The sequence below is a fragment of the Oncorhynchus keta genome, chromosome 14 (assembly GCF_023373465.1).
Source record: "Oncorhynchus keta strain PuntledgeMale-10-30-2019 chromosome 14, Oket_V2, whole genome shotgun sequence".
NCBI classification, from domain to species: domain Eukaryota; kingdom Metazoa; phylum Chordata; class Actinopteri; order Salmoniformes; family Salmonidae; genus Oncorhynchus; species Oncorhynchus keta.
The window spans coordinates 20,926,526-20,946,364 of NC_068434.1; the positions used below are offsets into that span (position 1 = coordinate 20,926,526).

Consider the following 19,839-nt stretch of genomic DNA (forward strand, 5'->3'; position numbering starts at 1 on the left):
ACGTACCGGCTCTGAGTCACAGTATCCTATAGACAAAGCAGCTCCACACGTACCTATTCTGAGTCACAGTATCCTATAGACAAAGCAGCTCCACACCTACCGGCTCTGAGGCACAGTATCCTATAGACAAAGCAGCTCCACACGTACCGGCTCTGAGTCAGTATCCTATAGACAAAGCAGCTCCTCACGTACATATTCTGAGTCACAGTATCCTATAGACAAAGCAGCTCCACAACCGGCTCTGAGTCACAGTATCCTATAGACAAAGCAGCTCCACACGTACCGGCTCTGAGGCACAGTATCCTATAGACAAAGCAGCTCCACACGTACCGGCTCTGAGTCAGTATCCTATAGACAAAGCAGCTCCTCACGTACATATTCTGAGTCACAGTATCCTATAGACAAACAGCTCCACACGTACCGGCTCTGAGGCACAGTATCCTATAGACAAAGCAGCTCCACACGTACCGGCTCTGAGTCACAGTATCCTATAGACAAAGCAGCTCCACACGTACCGGCTCTGAGTCACAGCACTGAACTAATAATATGAAAATCCTGCAAAATCATGAAAGCCCACTGGCTAATCAGGATTGACATACCTTGGGAACTATAACATTGCAGTGAATATCAATGCAATTTCGAAACCAGTGCATGCAATTTCAATCATTTTCTCCAGTTTATATAAAAAATTACTGACCAAAATAAGTGAGATAATAAATGTCAAGGCAAGGCTTAGCACACCAAGAATAAAAAATAAAAAAAAATAAAAAATATATATGCATTTTTTAAATTAGTATTTTTTTGGGTGGTTGGCTTGCCAAGCCTTAGCGTGCCAAGGCAAAATGCCTTCGGTTGCCGACCCCTGATCTGTAGGCTCTTTGCACATGCTAGATCATTGGTTCCAAACTCCAGTCCTCGAGTATGTAGTGGGGATAATGTGTGGAGGTCAACTGAGGGGAAGGTCAGGGTCTTACCATCTGCTCTGATGTCATCACACTGGCATTCTCCGGGGTGAACAGATCCAAGATGGCGTAGAGGAAACCCAGGTCCAACTTCAAGTCCATCTCCTGGATCAGCACCATGAAATACCTGATGAAGTCAGGGGGTGGAAGATATAGAGACAGGCAATGAGAAAGTTGTCAGAAAGGAAGGTAAGGGAACAGAGAGAGAGAAGACACAGAGAGAACAGAAGAGAGAGAACAGAAGATAGAGAAGACACAGAGAGAGAGATGGAACAGAAAAGAGATGGAACAGAAGGAGAGAGAGAGATGGAAGATAGGTGGGAGAAAATGAACTATAGTGATGGACTCACTTGATGCGGGAGATATCTGAGTGTCCGGCTGCCCTGGTAACAATGCTGATGTCGGTCAGAGGTTTGGGCTCTAAAGGACAGTGTGGAGCAGAAACACCCATAGATATGTGTTTATCCAGAGTACTCCACTCTACAAATGTGTATGGTTGCGTTCGAAATGGCCCCCTTTAGAGACCCACTTAGGCCCAGGTAAGTGTGACTGCACAACACCAAAGGACTTGGACAGAGTTTGGTACTGACCTGAGTCCATGGTGACAGACTTTGGTAGTTTTATTGGGTAGAAGACATAGGGAAAGATTGCTCCAGGCAGTTGATTCTGGATCTGTGGAGAAATAAAGGCCTCAAACAATGGAACCAAAAAAAAAAAGGTCAGCATGAAAGGAATGGCATTTAAATTAACTGAATTGTTGGCCAAATTACTAAATGGTCAATGTAAAAATCTATGGTATGATAGTCAGGTCGGGTGGGGATCCACCATACAGTTGGATAGAGTGCGCACTTTCCTACTCTCTGGAACCCACCTGTATGCGGTTGATCTGGACACGGTAGGCACTCTGGCGGGCCGATACGCTGTACTCCACCTTCACCCCCGGAAGGAAGTTCCTCCTGATTGGAGCATCACATGGCTTCATCATCCTCATGTCTTGCCTATTTGGCGTCAGAGACACCTGATAACGGAGTTAGCCCACACACACACAGGTTATACTGGAGCTGTGCACAAATTGAGAACCACATCTACCTTTACAAATTGTATCATTTTCAAGGGGCAGGATATCAAGTGGATGGTACATGGTATCAGACACATGGATACTGTACAGTGGCATATCCAGTTGCTGTCTGACCTGGAAGTTGCTCTCCAGGTCTAAGATGGCATTGTCCACTGATCCACTCTCGGTGTACTCTCTGAAGTGGGTCTCCAGCAGCGCTGCATATTTAAAACTCAGGGGTTTCCAGCGAGACTTCTTCTTTGGCTTGAACTCCCACACCACGTCTGAACTACACACACAGGAAAGCACAATGAACATGCTGCTGTTCTGAAACTGGAACCACCTTTCCACTCACAGTACAATCAACTGTAGTACTATCATACCATAGTGAGTGAGTGTATATACTATGTGAGTGTGTGAATACCTGGTAATGCCAATGAAGGACACCTCCTGGTGGTTGCTGTTGTTGACCAGGGAGACACCCACGTTTTGCAGGGAGAGGATGATCTCCTGTTCAGCCAGCTCGGCCTTCTCACTCTCACACAGCAGCTTGTAGATCCGCCTGTCCTCGGTGAACAGCGCCACCCGCTGGAGGCCCTCGTAGAATGAGATGAGGTACAGCTTACCCTCCTCATTCACGTCCAACCGCAGGTCCTACACACGGATCAAGTGCACATCAGATGCAAAGAAAGCCTCAACAACTTTTTACACTATGCTTATACTACTGTACGTATTTTGTCTGTCTTGTAGAATTTTACACTGGTTATCATCATGTTGCTTCCCTCAAGTCATCAGAACAGAATAAAGGGGATAAAAATGCAGTAACACTTTCAAAGTTTCTGGTGGACTTACCTAAATCCTTTACTAAGCCTTTTTAGGATCGGAGCCTGAATAATGATCCGATTAAAGTTGTGTGATTACTACACCTTATTAAGCAGCTCTGTTAAACACGAAGCAGGAGATCCTAGTCTGTTTCATATCAGTTCATTTTTAGTGTGATATGTAATATGTACACGTATAGCCTACATATTAGTCTGAGGAGATACTATGGTTGAGCCTCACGCCTGTGTGTCATATTGGTCTGATGTACTCAATACAAAATGTGTATCACACGAATATGAAACACTGGTATAAATAAGAATGAACCATATTATCAATCAAACCGTGTGAGAATGTAACATATCAACACCGCTAGCGCAAATGGTGAATGGTGGTTAGGGTTGGGCAATCAACTTTTGTTCAATCGTTATTCTGTACATATAAAATCGCCCGATAGACAATGTTATCGTCCCTCTAGAGGCCAGACATTTTTGTATTTGAAAAAATTGTGTAATTAAGAAACAAACAGAAAAAATCTGAATAGACCGCTAGTGGAAGCTCGCATGTTACGAGAAGGACGAGAGGAATCGGTATTCATGACAACATATTTAGGGGTGCTGAATGGGCCAAATCCGATGGAATAAGAACACCTAATAATCCTACTTATCACATTATTATTATTATTACAAATAGAAGATTATCACTTATCACAATGGTGCTTGTTTAGTATAGTTAGATCAAAGCTGACTCAATATCTCACAAGATCACACTGATTCATTAGTATTTTATAATACACCAAAAACACCTACTTAGTCATTTATCTGAAGCTGAATAGTTAAAAAAATCCTCATCACAGCAAGCCACTAGGCCGGATATACAGACTATTTGGAGTGTATTCAGACGCCTTGACTTTTTCCACATTTTGTTATGTTACAGCCTTGTTCTAAAATGGAATGCATTTCAATTAACAGGTGTGCCTTGTTAAAAGTATATTTGTGGAATTTCTTTCCTTCTTAATGTGTTTGAGCCAATCAGTTGTGTTGTGACAAGGTAGGGGTGGTATACAGAAGATGGCCCTATTTGGTAAAAGACCAAGTCCATCAACTGTTCAGAGGAGACTGCGTGCAATGTTTTATTTATTTTATTTAACCAGGTAGGCTAGTTGAGAACAAGTTCTCATTTACAACTGCAACCTGACCAAGATAAAGCGTAGCAATTCGACACATACAACGACACAGAGTTACACATGGAATAAACAAAGCAAAGTCAATAATACAGTGAGTGCAAATGAGGTAAGTTAAGGAAATAAATAGGCCATGGTGGCGAAGTAATTACAATATAGCAATTAAACACTGGAATGGTAGATCGGCAGAAGATGAATGTGCAGGTAGAGATACCGGGGTGCAAAGGAGCAAAATAAATCAATAAATACCAGTATGGGGATGAGGTAGGTAGATAGATGGGCTGTTTACAGATAGGCTAAGTACAGGTGCAGTGATCTGTAAACTGCTCTGACAGCTAGTGCTTAAAGCTAGTGAGAGAGATGTGAGTCTCCAGCTTCAGAGATTTTTGCAATTCGTTCCAGTCATGGGCAGCAGAGAACTGGAAGGAAAGACGACCAAAGGAGGAATTGGCTTTGGGGGTGACCAGTGAGATATATCTGCTGGAGCGCGTGCTACGAGTGGGTGCTGCTATGGTGACCAGTGAGCTGAGATAAGGTGGGGCTTTACCTAGCAGAGACTTGTAGATAACCTGTAGCCAGTGGGTTTGGCGACGAGTATGAAGCGAGGGCTATCCAACGAGAGCGTACAGGTCGCAATGGTGGGTAGTGTATGGTGCTTTGGTGATAAAACAGATGGCACTGTGATAGTTTGTTGAGTAGAGTGTTGGAGGCTATTTTATAGATGACATCGCCAAAGTCGAGGATCGGCAGGATGGTCAGTTTTACGAGGGTATGTTTGGCAGCATGAGTGAAGGATGCTTTGTTGCGATATAGGAAGCCGATTCTAGATTTAATTTTGGATTGGAGATTCTTAATGTGAGTCTGGAAGGAGAGTTTACAGTCTAACCAGACACCCAGGTATTTGTAGTTGTCCACGTATTCTAAGTCAGAGCCGTCCAGAGTAGTGATGCTGGACGGGCGAGCAGGTGCGGGCAGAGATCGATTGAAAAGCATGCATTTAGTTTTACTTGCTTTTAAGAGCAGTTGGAGGCCACGGAAGGAGAGTTGTATGGCATTGAAGCTTGTCTGGAGGTTAGTTAACACAGTGTCCAAGGAGGGGCCAGATGTATACAGAATGGTGTCGTCTGAGTAGAGGTGGATCAGAGAATCACCAGCAACAAGAGCAACAGCATTGATGTATACAGAAAAGAGTCGGCCTGAGAATTGAACCCTGTGGCACACCCATAGAGACTGTCAGAGGTCCAGACAACAGGCCCTCCGATTGGACACACTGAACTCTATCAGAGAAGTAGTTGGTAAACCAGGCGAGGCAATCATTTGAGAAACAAAGGCTGTCGAGTCTGCCAATAAGAATGTTGTGATTGACAGAGTCGAAAGCCTTGGCCAGGTCGATGAATACGGCTGCACAGTAATGTCTCTTATCGATGGCGGTTATGATGTCGTTTAGAACCTTGAGCGTGGCTGAGGTGCACCGCATGACCAGCTCTGAAATCAGATTGCATAGCGGAGAAGGTATGGTGGGATTCGAATTGGTCAGTATGTTTGTTAACTTGGCTTTCAAAGACCTTAGAAAGACAGAGTAGGATAGATATAGGTCTGTAGCAGTTTGGGTCTAGAGTGTCATCCCCTTTGAAGAGGGGGATGACCGCGGCAGCTTTCCAATCTTTGGGAATCTCAGACGATACGAAAGAGAGGTTGAACAGGCTAGTAATAGGGGTTGCAACAATTTTGGCAGATCATTTTAGAAAGAGAGGGTCCAGATTGTCTAGGCCGGCTGATTTGTAGGGGTCCAGATTTTGCAGCTCTTTCAGAACATCGGCTATCTGGATTTGGGTAAAGGAGAAATGGTGGGGGCTTTGGCGCGTTGCTGTGGAGGGTGCCGGGCAGTTGACCGGGGTAGGGGTAGCCATGTGGAAAGCATGGCCAGCCGTAAAGAAATGCTTATTAAAATTCTCAATTATAGTGGATTTATCGGTGGTGACAATGTTTCCTAGCCTCAGAGCAGTGGGCAGCTGGGAGGAGGTGCTCTTATTCTCCATGGACTTTACAGTGTCCCAGAACTTTTTTGAGTTAGTACTACAGGATGCAAATTTCTGTTTGAAAAAGCTTGCCGTAGCTTTTCTAACTGCCTGTGTATATTTGTTCCTAACTTCCCTGAAAAGTTCCATATCACGGGGGCTATTCGATGCTAATGCAGAACGCCACAGGATATTTTTGTGCTGGTCAAGGGCAGACAGGTCTGGCGTGAACCAAGGACTATATCTATTCCTAGTTCTACATTTTTTGAGAGGGGCATGCTTTTTTAAGATGGTGAGGAAGGCACTTTTAAAGAATAGCCAGGCATCATCTACTGACGGGATGAGGTCAATGTCATTCCAGGATACCCCGGCCAGGTCGATTAGAAAGGCCTGCTCGCAGAAGTGTTTCAGGGAGCGTTTGACAGTGATGAGGGGTGGTCGTTTGGTCGCAAACAGCAGAGGTGTATTTGGAGGGCGAATTAGTTAAGATGACATCTATGAGGGTGCCCGTGTTTACTGATTTGGGGGATGTACCTGGTAGGTACATTGATAATTTGTGTGAGATTGAGGGCATCAAGCTTAGTTTGTAGGATGGCCGGGGTGTTAACCAGTTATGCATTAGGGGGCGCTATTAAAATTTTGGGATGAAAAACATTTCCGTTTTAAACAAGATATTTTGTCACGAAAAGATGCTCCACTATGCATGTAATTGACAGCTTTGGAAAGAAAACACGTTTCCAAATCTGCAAAGATATTATCTGTGAGTGCCACAGAACTGATGCTACAGGCGAAACCAAGATGAAATTTCAAACAGGAAATGCCCCAGATTTTGAATGCGCTTAGTTCCCATGTCTCCTTATACGGCTGTGAATGCGCAAGGAATGAGCCTACACTTTCTGTCGTTTCCCCAAGGTGTCTGCGGCATTGTGACGTATTTGTAGGCATATCATTGGAAGATTGACCATAAGAGACTACATTTACCAGGTGTCCGCTTGGTGTCCCCCGTCGAAATTATTGCATAATCTCCAGCTGCATGCATTTTTCCATGTGGTTCAGAGGAGAAACCAAACTTCCACGAATGATATATCATCGAATAGATATGTAATCCTTGAGGATTGATTCTACACAACGTTTGCCATATTTCTGTCGATATTATGGAGTTAATTTGGAAATGCTATGGTTGAAAAGCATATTTTGAAAATCTGAGATGACAGTGTTGTTAACAAAAGGCTAAGCTTGAGAGCCAATATATTTATTTCATTTCATTTGCGATTTTCATGAATAGTTAACGTTGCGTTATGCTAATGAGCTTGAGGCTATAATTACGATCCCAGATATAGGATGGCTCGTAGCAAGAGGTTTAAGCATGTCCCAGTTTAGGTCACCTAGTAGCACGAGCTCAGAAGATAGATGGGGGCAATCAGTTCCCATATAGTATCGAGGACACAGCTGGGGGCAGAGGGAGGTCTATAGCAAGCGGCAACAGTGAGAGCCTTGTTTCTGGAAAGGTGAATTTTTAGAAGTAGAAGCTCAAATTGTTTGGGTACAGACTTAGCCTGCAGAGTTCTGTATTACTTTCTATCTTTACAGTAGATTGCAACACCGCCCCCTTTGGCAGTTCTATAATGGCGGAAAATGTGGTCCTTCTGTAGCTCAGTTGGTAGAGCATGGCGCTTGTAACGCCAGGGTAGTGGGTTCGATTCCCGGGACCACCCATATGTAGAATGTATGCACACATGACTGTAAGTCGCTTTGGATAAAAGCGTCTGCTAAATGGCATATATTATTATTATTATTATTATTATTATTATTATAAAATGTTATAGTTAGCAATGGAGATTTCAGGGTTTTTGGTGGTTTTCCTAAGCCAGGATTCAGACACGGCTAAGACACCTGGGTTGGCAGAGTGTGCTAAAGCAGTGAGTAAAACAAACTTAGGGAGTAGGCTTCTAATGTTAACATGCATGAAACCAAGGCTTTTACGTTTACAGAAGTCAACAAATGAGAGCACCTGGGGGGTGGGAGTGGAGCTAGGCACTGCAGGACCTGGATTAACCTCCACATCACCAGAGGAACAGAGGAGAAGTAGGACAAGGGTACGGCTAAAGACTATACGAACTGGCCGTCTAGCACGTTCAGAACAGAGAGTAAAAGGAGCAGGTTTCTGGGCACGATAACATATATTTAAGGCATAGTGTACAGACAAAGGTAAGGTAGGATGTGAGTACATTGGAGGTAAACCTAGGCATTGAGTAATGAAGAGAGAGATATAGTCTCTAGAGATGTTTAAACCAGGTGATGTCATCGCATATGTAGGAGGTGGAACAACATGGTTGGTTGAGGCATATTGAGCAGGGCTAGAGGCTCTACAGTGAAATAAGACAGTGATCACTAACCAGGACAGTAATGGACAAGGCATATTGATATTAGAGAGAGGCATGCGTAGCCAAGTGATCATATGGGTCCAGTGAGTGGTTGGGCTGGCTGGGGACACGGCGATTCAGACAGTTAGCAGGCTAACAAGCTAACAGTTAGTAGGCCGGAGCTAAACAAGCTAGCAGCTAGTAGACCAGGGCAAGCTAGCAGTTAGCAGGCCGGGTTAGCAAGCAAGCGTCAAATCAGGCCTTCATGGTCGATTTGCTACAAAGAAACCACGATGAAAGGACAACAATAAGAAGAGACTTGCCGGTGGAAATCTGTCCATTGGTCTGAGTCCAAATTTGAGATTTTTGGTTCCAACCACCATGTCTCGGTAAGACGCAGAGTAGGTGAACGAATGATCTCTGCGTTTGTGGTTCCCACCGTGAAGAATGAAGGAGGAGGTGTGATGGTGTGTGGCTGCTTTGCTGATGACACGGTCTATGATTGATTTAGTATTCAAGGCACACTTAACCAGCATGGCTACCACAGCATTCTGCAGCGGTACGCCATCCCATCTGGTTTGCACTTAGTGGGACTATCATTTGTTTTTCAACAGGACAATGACCCAAAACACTCCTCCAGGCTGTGTAAGGGCTATTTGACCAAGAAGGAGAGTGATGAAGTGCTGCATCAGATGGCCTGGCCTCCACAATCACCCGACCTCAACCCAATTGAGATGGTTTGGGATGAGTTAGACCGCAGAGTGAAGGAAACACAGCCAACAAGTGTTCAGCATATGTGGGAAGTCCTTCAAGACTGTTGGAAAAGCATTCCTTATGAAGGAGGTTGGGAGAATTCCAAGAGTGTGCAAAGCTGTTATCAAGGCAAAGGGTGGCTACTTTGAAGAATGTCAAATATAAAATATACTTTGATTTGTTTAATACTTTTTTGGTCCCTACATGATTCCATATGTGTTATTTTATAGTTTTGATGTCTTCACTATTATTCTACAATTTAGGAAATAGTCCAAATAAAGAAAAACCCTGGAATGAGAAGGTATGCCCAAACTTTTGACTGGTACTGTATATATTTTTGTATCAATCTACACACAATACCCAATAATGACAAAGTAAAAACAGGTTTGCACATTTCTAAAAATAAAAAATAAAATAGAAATACCTTTACATAAGTATTCAGACACTTTGCTATGATACTTGACATTGAGCTCAGGTGCATCCTGTTTCCATTGATCATCTACAACTTGATTGGAGTCCACCTGTGGTGAATTCAATTGATTGGACATGATTTGGAAAGGCACACACCTGTCTGTATAAGGTTCCACAATTGACAGTGCATGTCAGAGCAAAAACAAGGACATGAAATCAAAGGAATTGTCCGTAGAGCTCTGAGATAGGATTGTGCCGAGGCCCAGATCTGGGGATGGGTACCAAAACATTTCTACAGCATTGAAGGTACCCAATAACAAAGTGGTCTCCATCATTCTAAAATAGAAGAAATTTGGAACAATCAAGACTCTTCCTAGTGCTGGCCTTGCCAAACTGAGCATACGAGGGAGAAGGACCTTGGTCAGGGAGGTGACCTGAGAACCTGATGGTCACTCTGACAGAGCTCCAGAGTTCCTCTGTGGAGATGGGAGAACCTTCCAGAAGGACAACCATCTCTGCAGAACTCCACCAATCAGGCCTTTATGGTAGAGTGGCCAGACGGAAGCCACTCCTCGGTAAAAGGCACATGACAGCCCGCTTGGAGTTTGCCAAAAGGCACCTAAAGGCTCTCAGACCATGAGAAACAATATTGAACTCTTTGGCCTGAACGCCAAGCGTCACGTCTGGAGGAAACCTGGCACCATCACTACAGTGAAGCGTGGTGGTGGCAGCATCATGCTGTGGGGATGTTTTTCAGTGACAGGGACTGGGAGACTACTCAGAATCGAGGGAAAGATGAATGGCGCAAAGTACAGAGATCTTTGATGATAACCTGCTCCAGTTCGCTCAGGACCTCAGACTGGGGCGAAGGATCACCTTCCAACTGGATGAAAACCCTAAGCACACAGCCAAGACAATGCAGGAGTGGCTTCGGGACAATTAATTCTCTGAATGTCCTTGAGTGGCCCACGCGAGCCCGGACTTGAATCCAATCTAACATCTCTGGAGAAACCTGAAAATAGCTGTGCAGCGATGCTCCCGATCCGACATGACAGAGCTCGAGAGGATCTGCAAAGAAGAATGGGAGAAACTCCCCAAAAACAGGTATGATTGTGATCATACTGCCAAAGGTGCTTCAAAATATTGAGTAAAGGGTCTGAATACTTCGGTAAATGTGATATCATTTATTTATTTAGCTTTTCTTTATCATTATGGGATATTGTGTGTAGATTGAAAAAATAACAATTTCATCCATTTTAGAATAAGGCTGTAACGTAACAAAATGTGGAAAAGGTCAAGGGGTCTGAATACTTTCCCAATGCACTGTATGCTTGTATTGAAACAAAATACAAGAAAGGCTATTAGTTAACACAATCTGCTCTAATTCGCTCACAAAACAGTAATTCAAGAAGATGTCAACTAATTGAGAAAAAATTATTGGCATGCAGTTTGGACATTTCACCGGTAAAACTGAATAATGTCATTCACAATTGACAGTGATGGTGGCCTATTTTGAAATTAGGTATGCATAACTCCAGAATCCAGGAGTCGCCTCTTTTTACGCTTCTGCTACTCTCTGTTCATCATATATGCATTGTCACTTTAACGATACCTACATGTATATACTACCTCAATAAGCCTGACTAACAGGTGTCTGTATATAGCCTTGCTACTCTTTTTTTCAAATGTCTTTTTACTGTTGTTTTATTTTTTTCCGCACCATTAGTTAGAGCCTGTAAGTAAGCATTTCATTGTAAGGTCTACCTACACCTGTTGTATTCGGCGTACGTGACAAAAACTTTGATTTGATTAGAGTTTTATTGCTTCTTTAATCAGGACAACAGTTTTCAGCTGTCCTAACATTATTGCAAAAAGGTTTTCTAATGATCAATTAGCCTTTTAAAATAATAAACTTGGATTAGCTAACACAACGTCCCATTGGAACACAGGACTGATGGTTGCTGATAATGGACCTCTGTACGCCTATGTAGATATTCCATAAAAGATCTGCCGTTTCCAGCTACAATAGTCATTTACAACATTAACAATGTCTACACTGTATTTCTGATCAATTTGATGTTATTTTAATGGACGTTTAAAAAACGAGGACATTTCTAAGTGACCCCAAACTTTTGAACTTTAGTATATATATACAGTTGGAGTCGGAAGTTTACATACACCATAGTCAAATACATTTATACTCAGTTTTTCACAATTCCTGACATTTCCCCGATAGACGGTGCTATGGTAATATACCCAACCCTAGTAGAAGTGAATAGAAAGCTGTGTTACGGTACCTCTTCACTCTTCAGCTCGCCACTGTAGCTACCACACTGCCAGGCCAGGGAGCGTGACCCGGTGGGCTCAGCCCAGGTATAGTACACCGCCTTCCCCGGGCTCAGCTTGTCCTTCTCCTTCTGACTGCTACTTGTGCACACACGCACGCACACACACACGTAACGGGAAAGAGTTAGAAAGCACACACACAAGACCACTCAAACCCCACCACTAGGAAGATGGCTGACAGTCAGAAAAAAACATGGGTTATGGAAATGGAAGGACTAGTAAGCAGAGGTCAGACCCCATTTCCATAGTCCCATCCAAGCAGCAGCAGAGTCCCACTATGAAGCAAATTAACCTGGAATATAGGGGGAGGTCAAAGGGCAAACAGTCATAACATTGTGAAGCCGGAGTTCCTCCTTGATCACTCCACACTCTGTAGTTTGGTCACTAAAAATCAGTTGACTCGTGGTTGTTGAACCATACAGTGATATTAATATGTAATACAATATTTTTAAGCATTTCTATAATGCACATAATCTATTTTCTTGTGGAGTGGCATGTACGCACCAAAACCGAACAAAGGCTCTTTCCCTTCACCTGCGGTTACCTGGGGGTCCAGCTCTGACCACACTCTGACCACTCCTGAACCATGGGAACACACAGACTGCAAACACCACTGTATATGTGTACGTTCGCTCTATGGCCCATGCCTTCTGCATTAGTAATTATTGTATGCTAGGGAGAGAATTTAAAGTTCCCCAATATGTCCACCCCATCTGAAGCAAGTCACTCATTCAGTCTGTTCCTACCCCATATCCCTCTCCCTCCCTCCCTCCCCCCAAGGTCTGAGTGGGTGAGAGCCAGAGTACCCGTGGTACCCTGGGTCCTGCTACCTGCGCTGGGTCTCCTCTAGTGAGAAGGAGAGTTCGAGCAGCTCGTCTGCCAAGCATTTTGACGAGTCTCTCCGCAATCTGCCCGTCCAAACAAAAACCAAACAAATCCATAAACACAAACAAACACATTTCAGACAAACAATGTGTCACTAGCAAAGAATTCTGACTTAAAGCAAAATAAGTGTCAATCACAAGTCACTAACCAAAGGAAATTCATCCATGCAAACAGGGCAAATACAGACAAAACACAAAATTGAAGAAAACAAAAACCCTGTATTAAAACAAATAAAAGGTAAGTGCAAACAACAAAGAAAAGCGAGGAACAACAAGTGCAAACAAAAGATAGGGGTGTATCCTGCACGCAGCACAGCCTGGGAAGTTTGCTGAACCTGAGGCTGTAAACATGCAGGTTTCATTCAGAAACCAATGAGGACAGCCTCAACACTTATTTTGTACTGTTAACTTATGTCCCCATAAATAATCGCCACTATCTCAAGGACACTGCTAAAAGGAAAGTTGAGACATCCCACTTCAAGATAGACTAAGATTTATGAGGAATATAGGTTGTTTCAGTGCATTGCACCTGTTTTAAGAATAACATGTCACCCATTTAACATATTTCTGCTTATTGCCCTGTTTACCTACCTTCCTCCCTCCCCATCCTTCCCCTCCTCCCCCATCCACCCCCTCCCTCCAGTCTTTCCTTTACCTCTGGTAGAACTCCAGCGTCTGCTCCAGGGTGTGGTTGATGATGAGGAAGGGGGCGGCTCCATCGTGGTAGTCCGAAAAACGGATAATGATCGAGTGGTCTGATAGGTTCACGTCCACAATGACTCCGCCCAGCTGGAAAATACAGGAGGAAAGCCAAATTAAAAGTGGTAGTACTAGTACATTAAGGAACCCAACTTGGAAAATGTATTTATCGCCACATCATCAGCTTATACAGTAGTTACCCACAAACACTCCAGTACAGTCCTTAAGTTTGTGTGTAGTGCAATTTCAGGCATTACTCACAGTGTTGTCGAGGTGCAGCAACAGGCAGTTTTCTGGTTTGGTGAAGTCCATGGTTTGAGGGGTTGCCTGACAGCCTTCTACCTTGATTTTGAGCTTCTTGGAGTCCTTCTCGGGCCAGAATGGGATGGCTGCCTGAGTAGCACAGAGAGAACGAGAGAAGCAAGTGAGAGAGAGAAGAGAGTGAGAGAAGAGAGTGAGAGAAGAGAGTGAGAGAGAGACAAAAACAGAGAGGTCAGTTTCACAACATGGATATGCTATACAGGGTAGGGCTTCATTATTCCATTTAAAAATTCTCAAAATAACTGATATTCAAGCCCTGATTTGAACATATTTTTACTATTAGCACTTTTCATTGCACTTCCTGAATGGATTGAATTGCATTGCATTGGGGGTTGTAGGTAGCTCTAGTTGTCGTACCTGGTGTGGTTTGGCCTTGGTCCAGTGTTCCTGGCCCTCCTCTCCCACCCAGATCACATGCTTGGTCCTGTTCACCAACAGGTAGTATGGCACAAAGCTCACGATACGGGTCAGGCTGAAACTGCTGGGGTCAATCTTCACCCCGATCTTCAATCAAACCATAGAAAGCCACAATCAACCTGAATCAATCCACTCATCATCTGTGGATTGTTCAATGTTCAGCAAATCACACTCCATGACCATTCTGAAAGTTGTTCAAAGGGTGAACATCAACCAACACTATAATTCTGCTGGTGTCACTTCAAATAAACTCCCAGCAGGTTCTCTGCTGGTAGTCTTGATTCACCACCACTCACCAGGTAATCTTTGAGCCTCCCTTTGCACTTCACTTCACCATAGCTACCCACGGTATCCAGGGAGAAATCATCAGACAGCTCGCTGTCCGAGATCATCAGCCGCACCTGCCACGGGGAGAGATAAAGGTTCGGCGAGACAAGCAGTAAGGATTAGGTCTTTAAGATTAGGCATTATCATTTTTAAAAATAGCAGGCCCGCCATTTGGTGTGCGCTTTGACCAAAGTCAATCCCCACCCACTACCTTGTTGTTGTGCAGAAAGTTGCGTGGCTTGAAGGAGAAGAGCAGGGGCATGTCATAGTCCATGGCGTGTTTGCGGTGGATGTCGTCGGCCTTGTATTGTAGCAGGCGACCCGTCTTGTTCACCATCCAGTAGGGAGAATGGATGGCCACCTCAGTCAGGCCCACATCGTACTTCACATGCACTGCAATGTCCAGCTCTGCCCGCTTCCTTTCTCCACCCTCCCCTAACCTAACCTCCTCATCTTCATCGCGCAGGGAGTGGAACACAATGAAGGTGATCTCGTCCTGGTCGCCACAGAGACCATAGTGGGCCTTCCAATCCTGCCCCAGGTAGTTGAGGAGGCGGAGTTCCAGGCTTGACAGGTCCATGACGGCGGTGTGAAGCTCTGCTGAGTGGCCGTCCATCAATGTGATGGGGGCGGGCTCTTCACTATCCTGTCAGCCAATCAACACACACAATACCAATCAGTGACCAATAATAGTCATGTGAGGGTGAAGGTCTGAGGATATATGACATACATATATATATCCAGTGGTAGAAAAAGTACCCAGTAGTCATACTTAGTAAAGATACCTTAAAAGAAAATTACTAAAGTAAAAGTCACCCAGTAAAATACTACTTGAGTAAAAGTATTTGGTTTCAAATATACTTAAGTATCAAAAGTAAACGTAATTGCTAAAATATAAGTAAAAGTAGAAATGATTTCAAATTCCTTAAATAAAGCAAAGCAGACGGTAGGGCTGGGCAATATGGCCAAAATATTATATCACGGTATTTTAAAAAAAAAATGGACAGTATGATGGTATTTTTAGTTTTTGAATAATAAAAGTTGAACATTTGCTTTATGAGTAGTGAGTGATCCTAGGGTGGTGACACATACATTCTAAATGATATCAATGAGTCTTTCTCCATTCTGATTGTTATATACTGTTCAATTCAACTTCAACCAAAACAAATTACAGCACTTTTATAATTTCTGCATTTCCTGCATTCAATTGCAGTGGTGGAAAAATACCCAATTGTCATACTTGAGTAAAAATAAAGATACGTTAATAGAAAATGACTCAAGTAAAAGTCACCCAGTAAAATACTACTTGAGTATAAGTAGAAAAGTATTTCATTTTAAATTAAGTATCAAAAGTAAATGTTATTGCTAAAATATACTTAAGTATCAAAAGTAAAAGTATAAATCCTTTCAAATTCCTTATATTAAGCAAACCAGATGGCACCATTTTCTTTTTTTTTTTTTACATTTCCGGATAGCCAGGGACACACTCCAACACTAAGACGTAAAAACTAAAATATAACTGTTTGGCCATAATGACCATCGTTATATTTGGAGGAAAAATGGGGATGCTTGCAAGCCGAAGAACACCATCCCAACCGTGAAGCACGGTGGTGGCAGCATCATGTTGTGGGGGTGCTTTGCTGCAGGAGGGACTGATGCACTTCACAAAATAGATGGCATCATGAGGTTGGACAATTATGTGGATATATTGAAGCAACATCTCAAGACATCAGTCAGGAAGTTAAAGCTTGGTTGCAAATGGGTCTTCCAAATGGACAATGGCCCCAAGCATACTTCCAAATTGTGGCAAAATAGTTTAAGGACAACAAAGTCAAGGTATTGGAGTGGCCATCACAAAGCCCTGACCTCAATCCTATAGGAAATTTGTGGGCAGAACTGAAAAAGCTTGTGCGAGCAAGGAGGCCTACAAACCTGACTCAGTTACACCAGCTCTGTCAGGAGGAATGGGACAAAATTCACCCAACTTATTGTGGGAAGCTTGTGGAAGGCTACCCGAAACGTGTGTGTGTGTGTGTGTGTGTGTGTGTGTGTGTGTGTGTGTGTGTGTGTGTGTGTGTGTGTGTGTGTGTGTGTGTGTGTGTGTGTGTGTGTGTGTGTGTGTGTGTGTGTGTGTGTGTGTGTGTGTGTGTGTGTGTGTGTGTGTGTGTGTGTACCTGTAGGCGATAGGTGATGGGGTAGGGTAGAAGGTTCCGGAGCAGGACGCAGGGCCACAGGTGCAGGATGTAGGGCTCATCAAAGTGCTCCCCGGCCACTCCCGTGTGTTGTGATGTCACTGTGTCTTTCAGAGGTACGATGTTGACCATTAGCACGCTGGCGCTGTTGCCATGTCGATGACAGGTCTGCTGTACACGTGTGCCAGGCTGCTGACTCACTGACTCGTAGCTGAAGCCCTCGGAAGAATCATATTGATTGTCTCCTTCGGTTACCGGCTGCAGGCTCAACTTTGACCTAAAGGGGGTGGACACACAGCAGTCAGTGTGTGTGTGGTGTGTGTGTGTGTGTTGAGGACAACTTCCTGGGCTTCAGGAGGAAGGCCAATGGAAAATTGGACACTCGTGCTGCAGGGTTTGGTGTCTGGTCAGACCTCAATGACATGTGCAACCGGAATAGAGTGGAGCTCTGATGAACATGGACTGATATGCAAACTGAGCCAGTGACTGCCTCTGATGCAGTTGTGGCAGATTGAAGTGTTTTTGTGGAGGCTTCTGTCACCCATGATGGAACATCTCATCCTACATCCAGGACAACACTCCTTGGTATCAGACGGATGCAGCTACTGCAACACTGGACTGGCCTGAGGCAGCAGGGGAACCTCACTGCCCTGGACTGTGCTGACCACTGTTGCCCATTGGAGGCAGGTAGCCTAGTGGTTAGAGCTTTAGACTAGTAACCAAAAGGTTGCAAGATCAAATCCACAAGCTGACAAGCTGTCATTCTGCCCTGAACAAGGCAGTTAACCCACTGTTCCTAGACCATCATTGAAAATAAGAATTTGTTCTTAACTGACTTGCCTAGTTAAATAAAGGTCAAATAAAATACAATTCCATGTACCAGAATGCTGCCATTGGCAAGGACAATCTCACCTTTGCATGAGGTGAGGCGAGGCTGCAAGTTCTACCAACAAAATGTAAACTAGTACTCTGGTACCCTGCAAGCCATAACCCATTTTGTATTATACATGTGTCAAATGTAATGGAGTCCATGTTGTGAATGGTTGCTGTTCATACAAGGATTTGTACTATTGCTAGTCATGACCTCTTTGTCGACCTGATAGCCAGCGAGGTGAGACCGGTAGTCTCACCAACAGCACACATCCAGGAAGCTGGTTTGATCTAAATTATGAATGTGTTTTCCTGTGTACCAAATACGCCAGATGTTGTTGTTGTTGTTGTTGTTGTGGGGGGGTACTCATTTGACGGCTACATGGGGCAGGCCTTTGCCGATAAGCTGCTGAAATACCAGCCCCTCGTGGCACACTTGGACAGCCTCATGCATACAGGGACCTATGAAATGTTTGGATCCTTTTTTACTGTAAATTTGATTGGTGGACTCAAAGTATTTAAATGTATGTGTGCTACCTGTAGGAGTCGAGAGGCACGCAGAACTCCTCTGTAGGTAATGACATCCCCAGACACATGGAGCCCTCCATCACTCTGAACGGGATGGAAAAGTGGTTTATGATCTGTAAGGGAGAAATGAGAAAGAGACATTGTTCAGATAGAAATTATATTCTCTGGGGTCACGTTTAGTACATTCTGGGGTTCGAGTTAAGTACAGTGGAGAGAGAAGGAAGAGGGGTAGGGAAGCAAATCCCCCCCCCGGTGACTGTAACTTGCCTGGAAGGGAGAGCGGATCTTGATGTGCTTGCTTCCCTGCACAGAGTAGATCTGACAGACCAGGAAGCGGGTGACCCCAGAGACTTTGTGCATGACACTGTACATACCACGCCCCATTTTGATCAACGGAATCATGCTTGCTGAAGTGTGGCCCGCCGGAGCTGAGGACAAGAACATCAAAAGCCATGAGATCAACGACTAAATTGACCCTAGACCCAGCAAAGTACTTGTGTTAGCTCCGCAAACAAATGCCAGAGCATAAGGTCAGAACGCTAACACTGTCTTTGACCCAGGGTCTAAATATCAAGGATCGTATTCATAAAGCAACTCAGAGTAGGAGCGCTGATCTAGGATCAGGTCCCGTGTCCATATAATCTTATTCATTATGATATAAAAAGCAAGACTGATCCCTAGATTAGAAGTCCTACTCTGAATATGGGTGCTGGTCTGCACTGGTGTAACTGTTGTAACTGTGTTGCTTACTGGGCTGTATGTAGTAGTCCTTGGCCACCAGCGAGGTCATGGCAGAGAACTGGTCTGAGTGGGTGGTGGTGCGACGGTAGTCCATGTTGACACTCTCTCCGTTCTGCAGCTCTACACGGTTCTCTGTGGCCTCACAGCCCAGGGGGCAGAACATCTCACTGTACACCACTGACACAGTCAGACCCAGACGGTTCTTCACCACGAACGGCGCCTCGTCCTCCTGGAAACTCTCTGATGTCTGCTTGGCCGCCTCCGCAAAGGCCTGCCATGCATTCACAAGCACATTGGGATGTACAAGACATAAGGACTACACCAAGCTATCCCAACACATTAAAAACAACCCACTTAGACATAAAAAGTTATTCTTTAAAATGTTTTATTGTGATTATTATTGACAGTATAGATTATGTGATTCCATAATTTATTTTTTAAATTGTTCACAAAAAAGTACTATTTTCAGCTAGTCAATTGAATAGCACATACAAGAGTGCATGTGTGTGACGTCATTGACTTACCGTGCCCAGGTTACTGAGCATGCCCAGTCCACACTTGGAGAGGGTGATGTTGAGCTGGTCCTTGCTGCTGATGCTGATGATAGTCTTGTAGTCTGGGATGTTGTAGTCTACTTCATCTGATATACCTGAGTACTTTACTGGCTTCTTCTTCATCTGCAGTTGGGGGAAATCATGGCCGTTAAGTGTGTGGTGGACAGTGTGTTTACACTATCTGGATGAGCGATGTGTGTGGAACATGGGACAGTGTTTGTGAGTTTGTGTGTGTGTGGTGTGAATGAGAAATTATTTAAAGGTTGACATTGGGCAGAATTTTTATTTTTATTTTTAGGTTTTCTGCTGTATAACTGATCAATGCACTATCATACCATATCTCTACAGCTTCCGTCCAAAAATAAATCCTGTTGTCACGCCTTGGTCATAGTGT

General features: G+C 44.0%; 1 protein-coding gene across 5 annotated transcripts in view; it reads right to left on the reverse strand.

Moving 5' to 3' along the window:
• LOC118394033 (intermembrane lipid transfer protein VPS13A-like) overlaps positions 1–19,839 on the reverse strand; it is a 72,032-nt gene that overhangs the window by 18,816 nt on the left and 33,377 nt on the right. For 3 of the 5 annotated variants that reach the window (XM_052461276.1, XM_052461275.1, XM_052461274.1), the window contains exons 42-59: positions 19,416–19,568; positions 18,901–19,162; positions 18,418–18,578; positions 18,160–18,263; positions 16,735–17,029; positions 14,772–15,206; positions 14,530–14,634; positions 14,174–14,320; positions 13,757–13,888; positions 13,452–13,585; positions 12,743–12,820; positions 11,864–11,990; positions 2,444–2,673; positions 2,155–2,308; positions 1,834–1,980; positions 1,553–1,634; positions 1,313–1,382; positions 975–1,089 (exon numbers count right to left, since the gene is read on the reverse strand). In XM_052461276.1, coding sequence (XP_052317236.1) covers positions 975–1,089; positions 1,313–1,382; positions 1,553–1,634; positions 1,834–1,980; positions 2,155–2,308; positions 2,444–2,673; positions 11,864–11,990; positions 12,743–12,820; positions 13,452–13,585; positions 13,757–13,888; positions 14,174–14,320; positions 14,530–14,634; positions 14,772–15,206; positions 16,735–17,029; positions 18,160–18,263; positions 18,418–18,578; positions 18,901–19,162; positions 19,416–19,568 — 2,931 coding nt within the window. The remainder of the gene's footprint in view (positions 1–974; positions 1,090–1,312; positions 1,383–1,552; positions 1,635–1,833; positions 1,981–2,154; positions 2,309–2,443; positions 2,674–11,863; positions 11,991–12,742; positions 12,821–13,451; positions 13,586–13,756; positions 13,889–14,173; positions 14,321–14,529; positions 14,635–14,771; positions 15,207–16,734; positions 17,030–18,159; positions 18,264–18,417; positions 18,579–18,900; positions 19,163–19,415; positions 19,569–19,839) is intronic. The other 2 variants (XM_052461278.1, XM_052461277.1) reach the window with 1 other exon arrangement.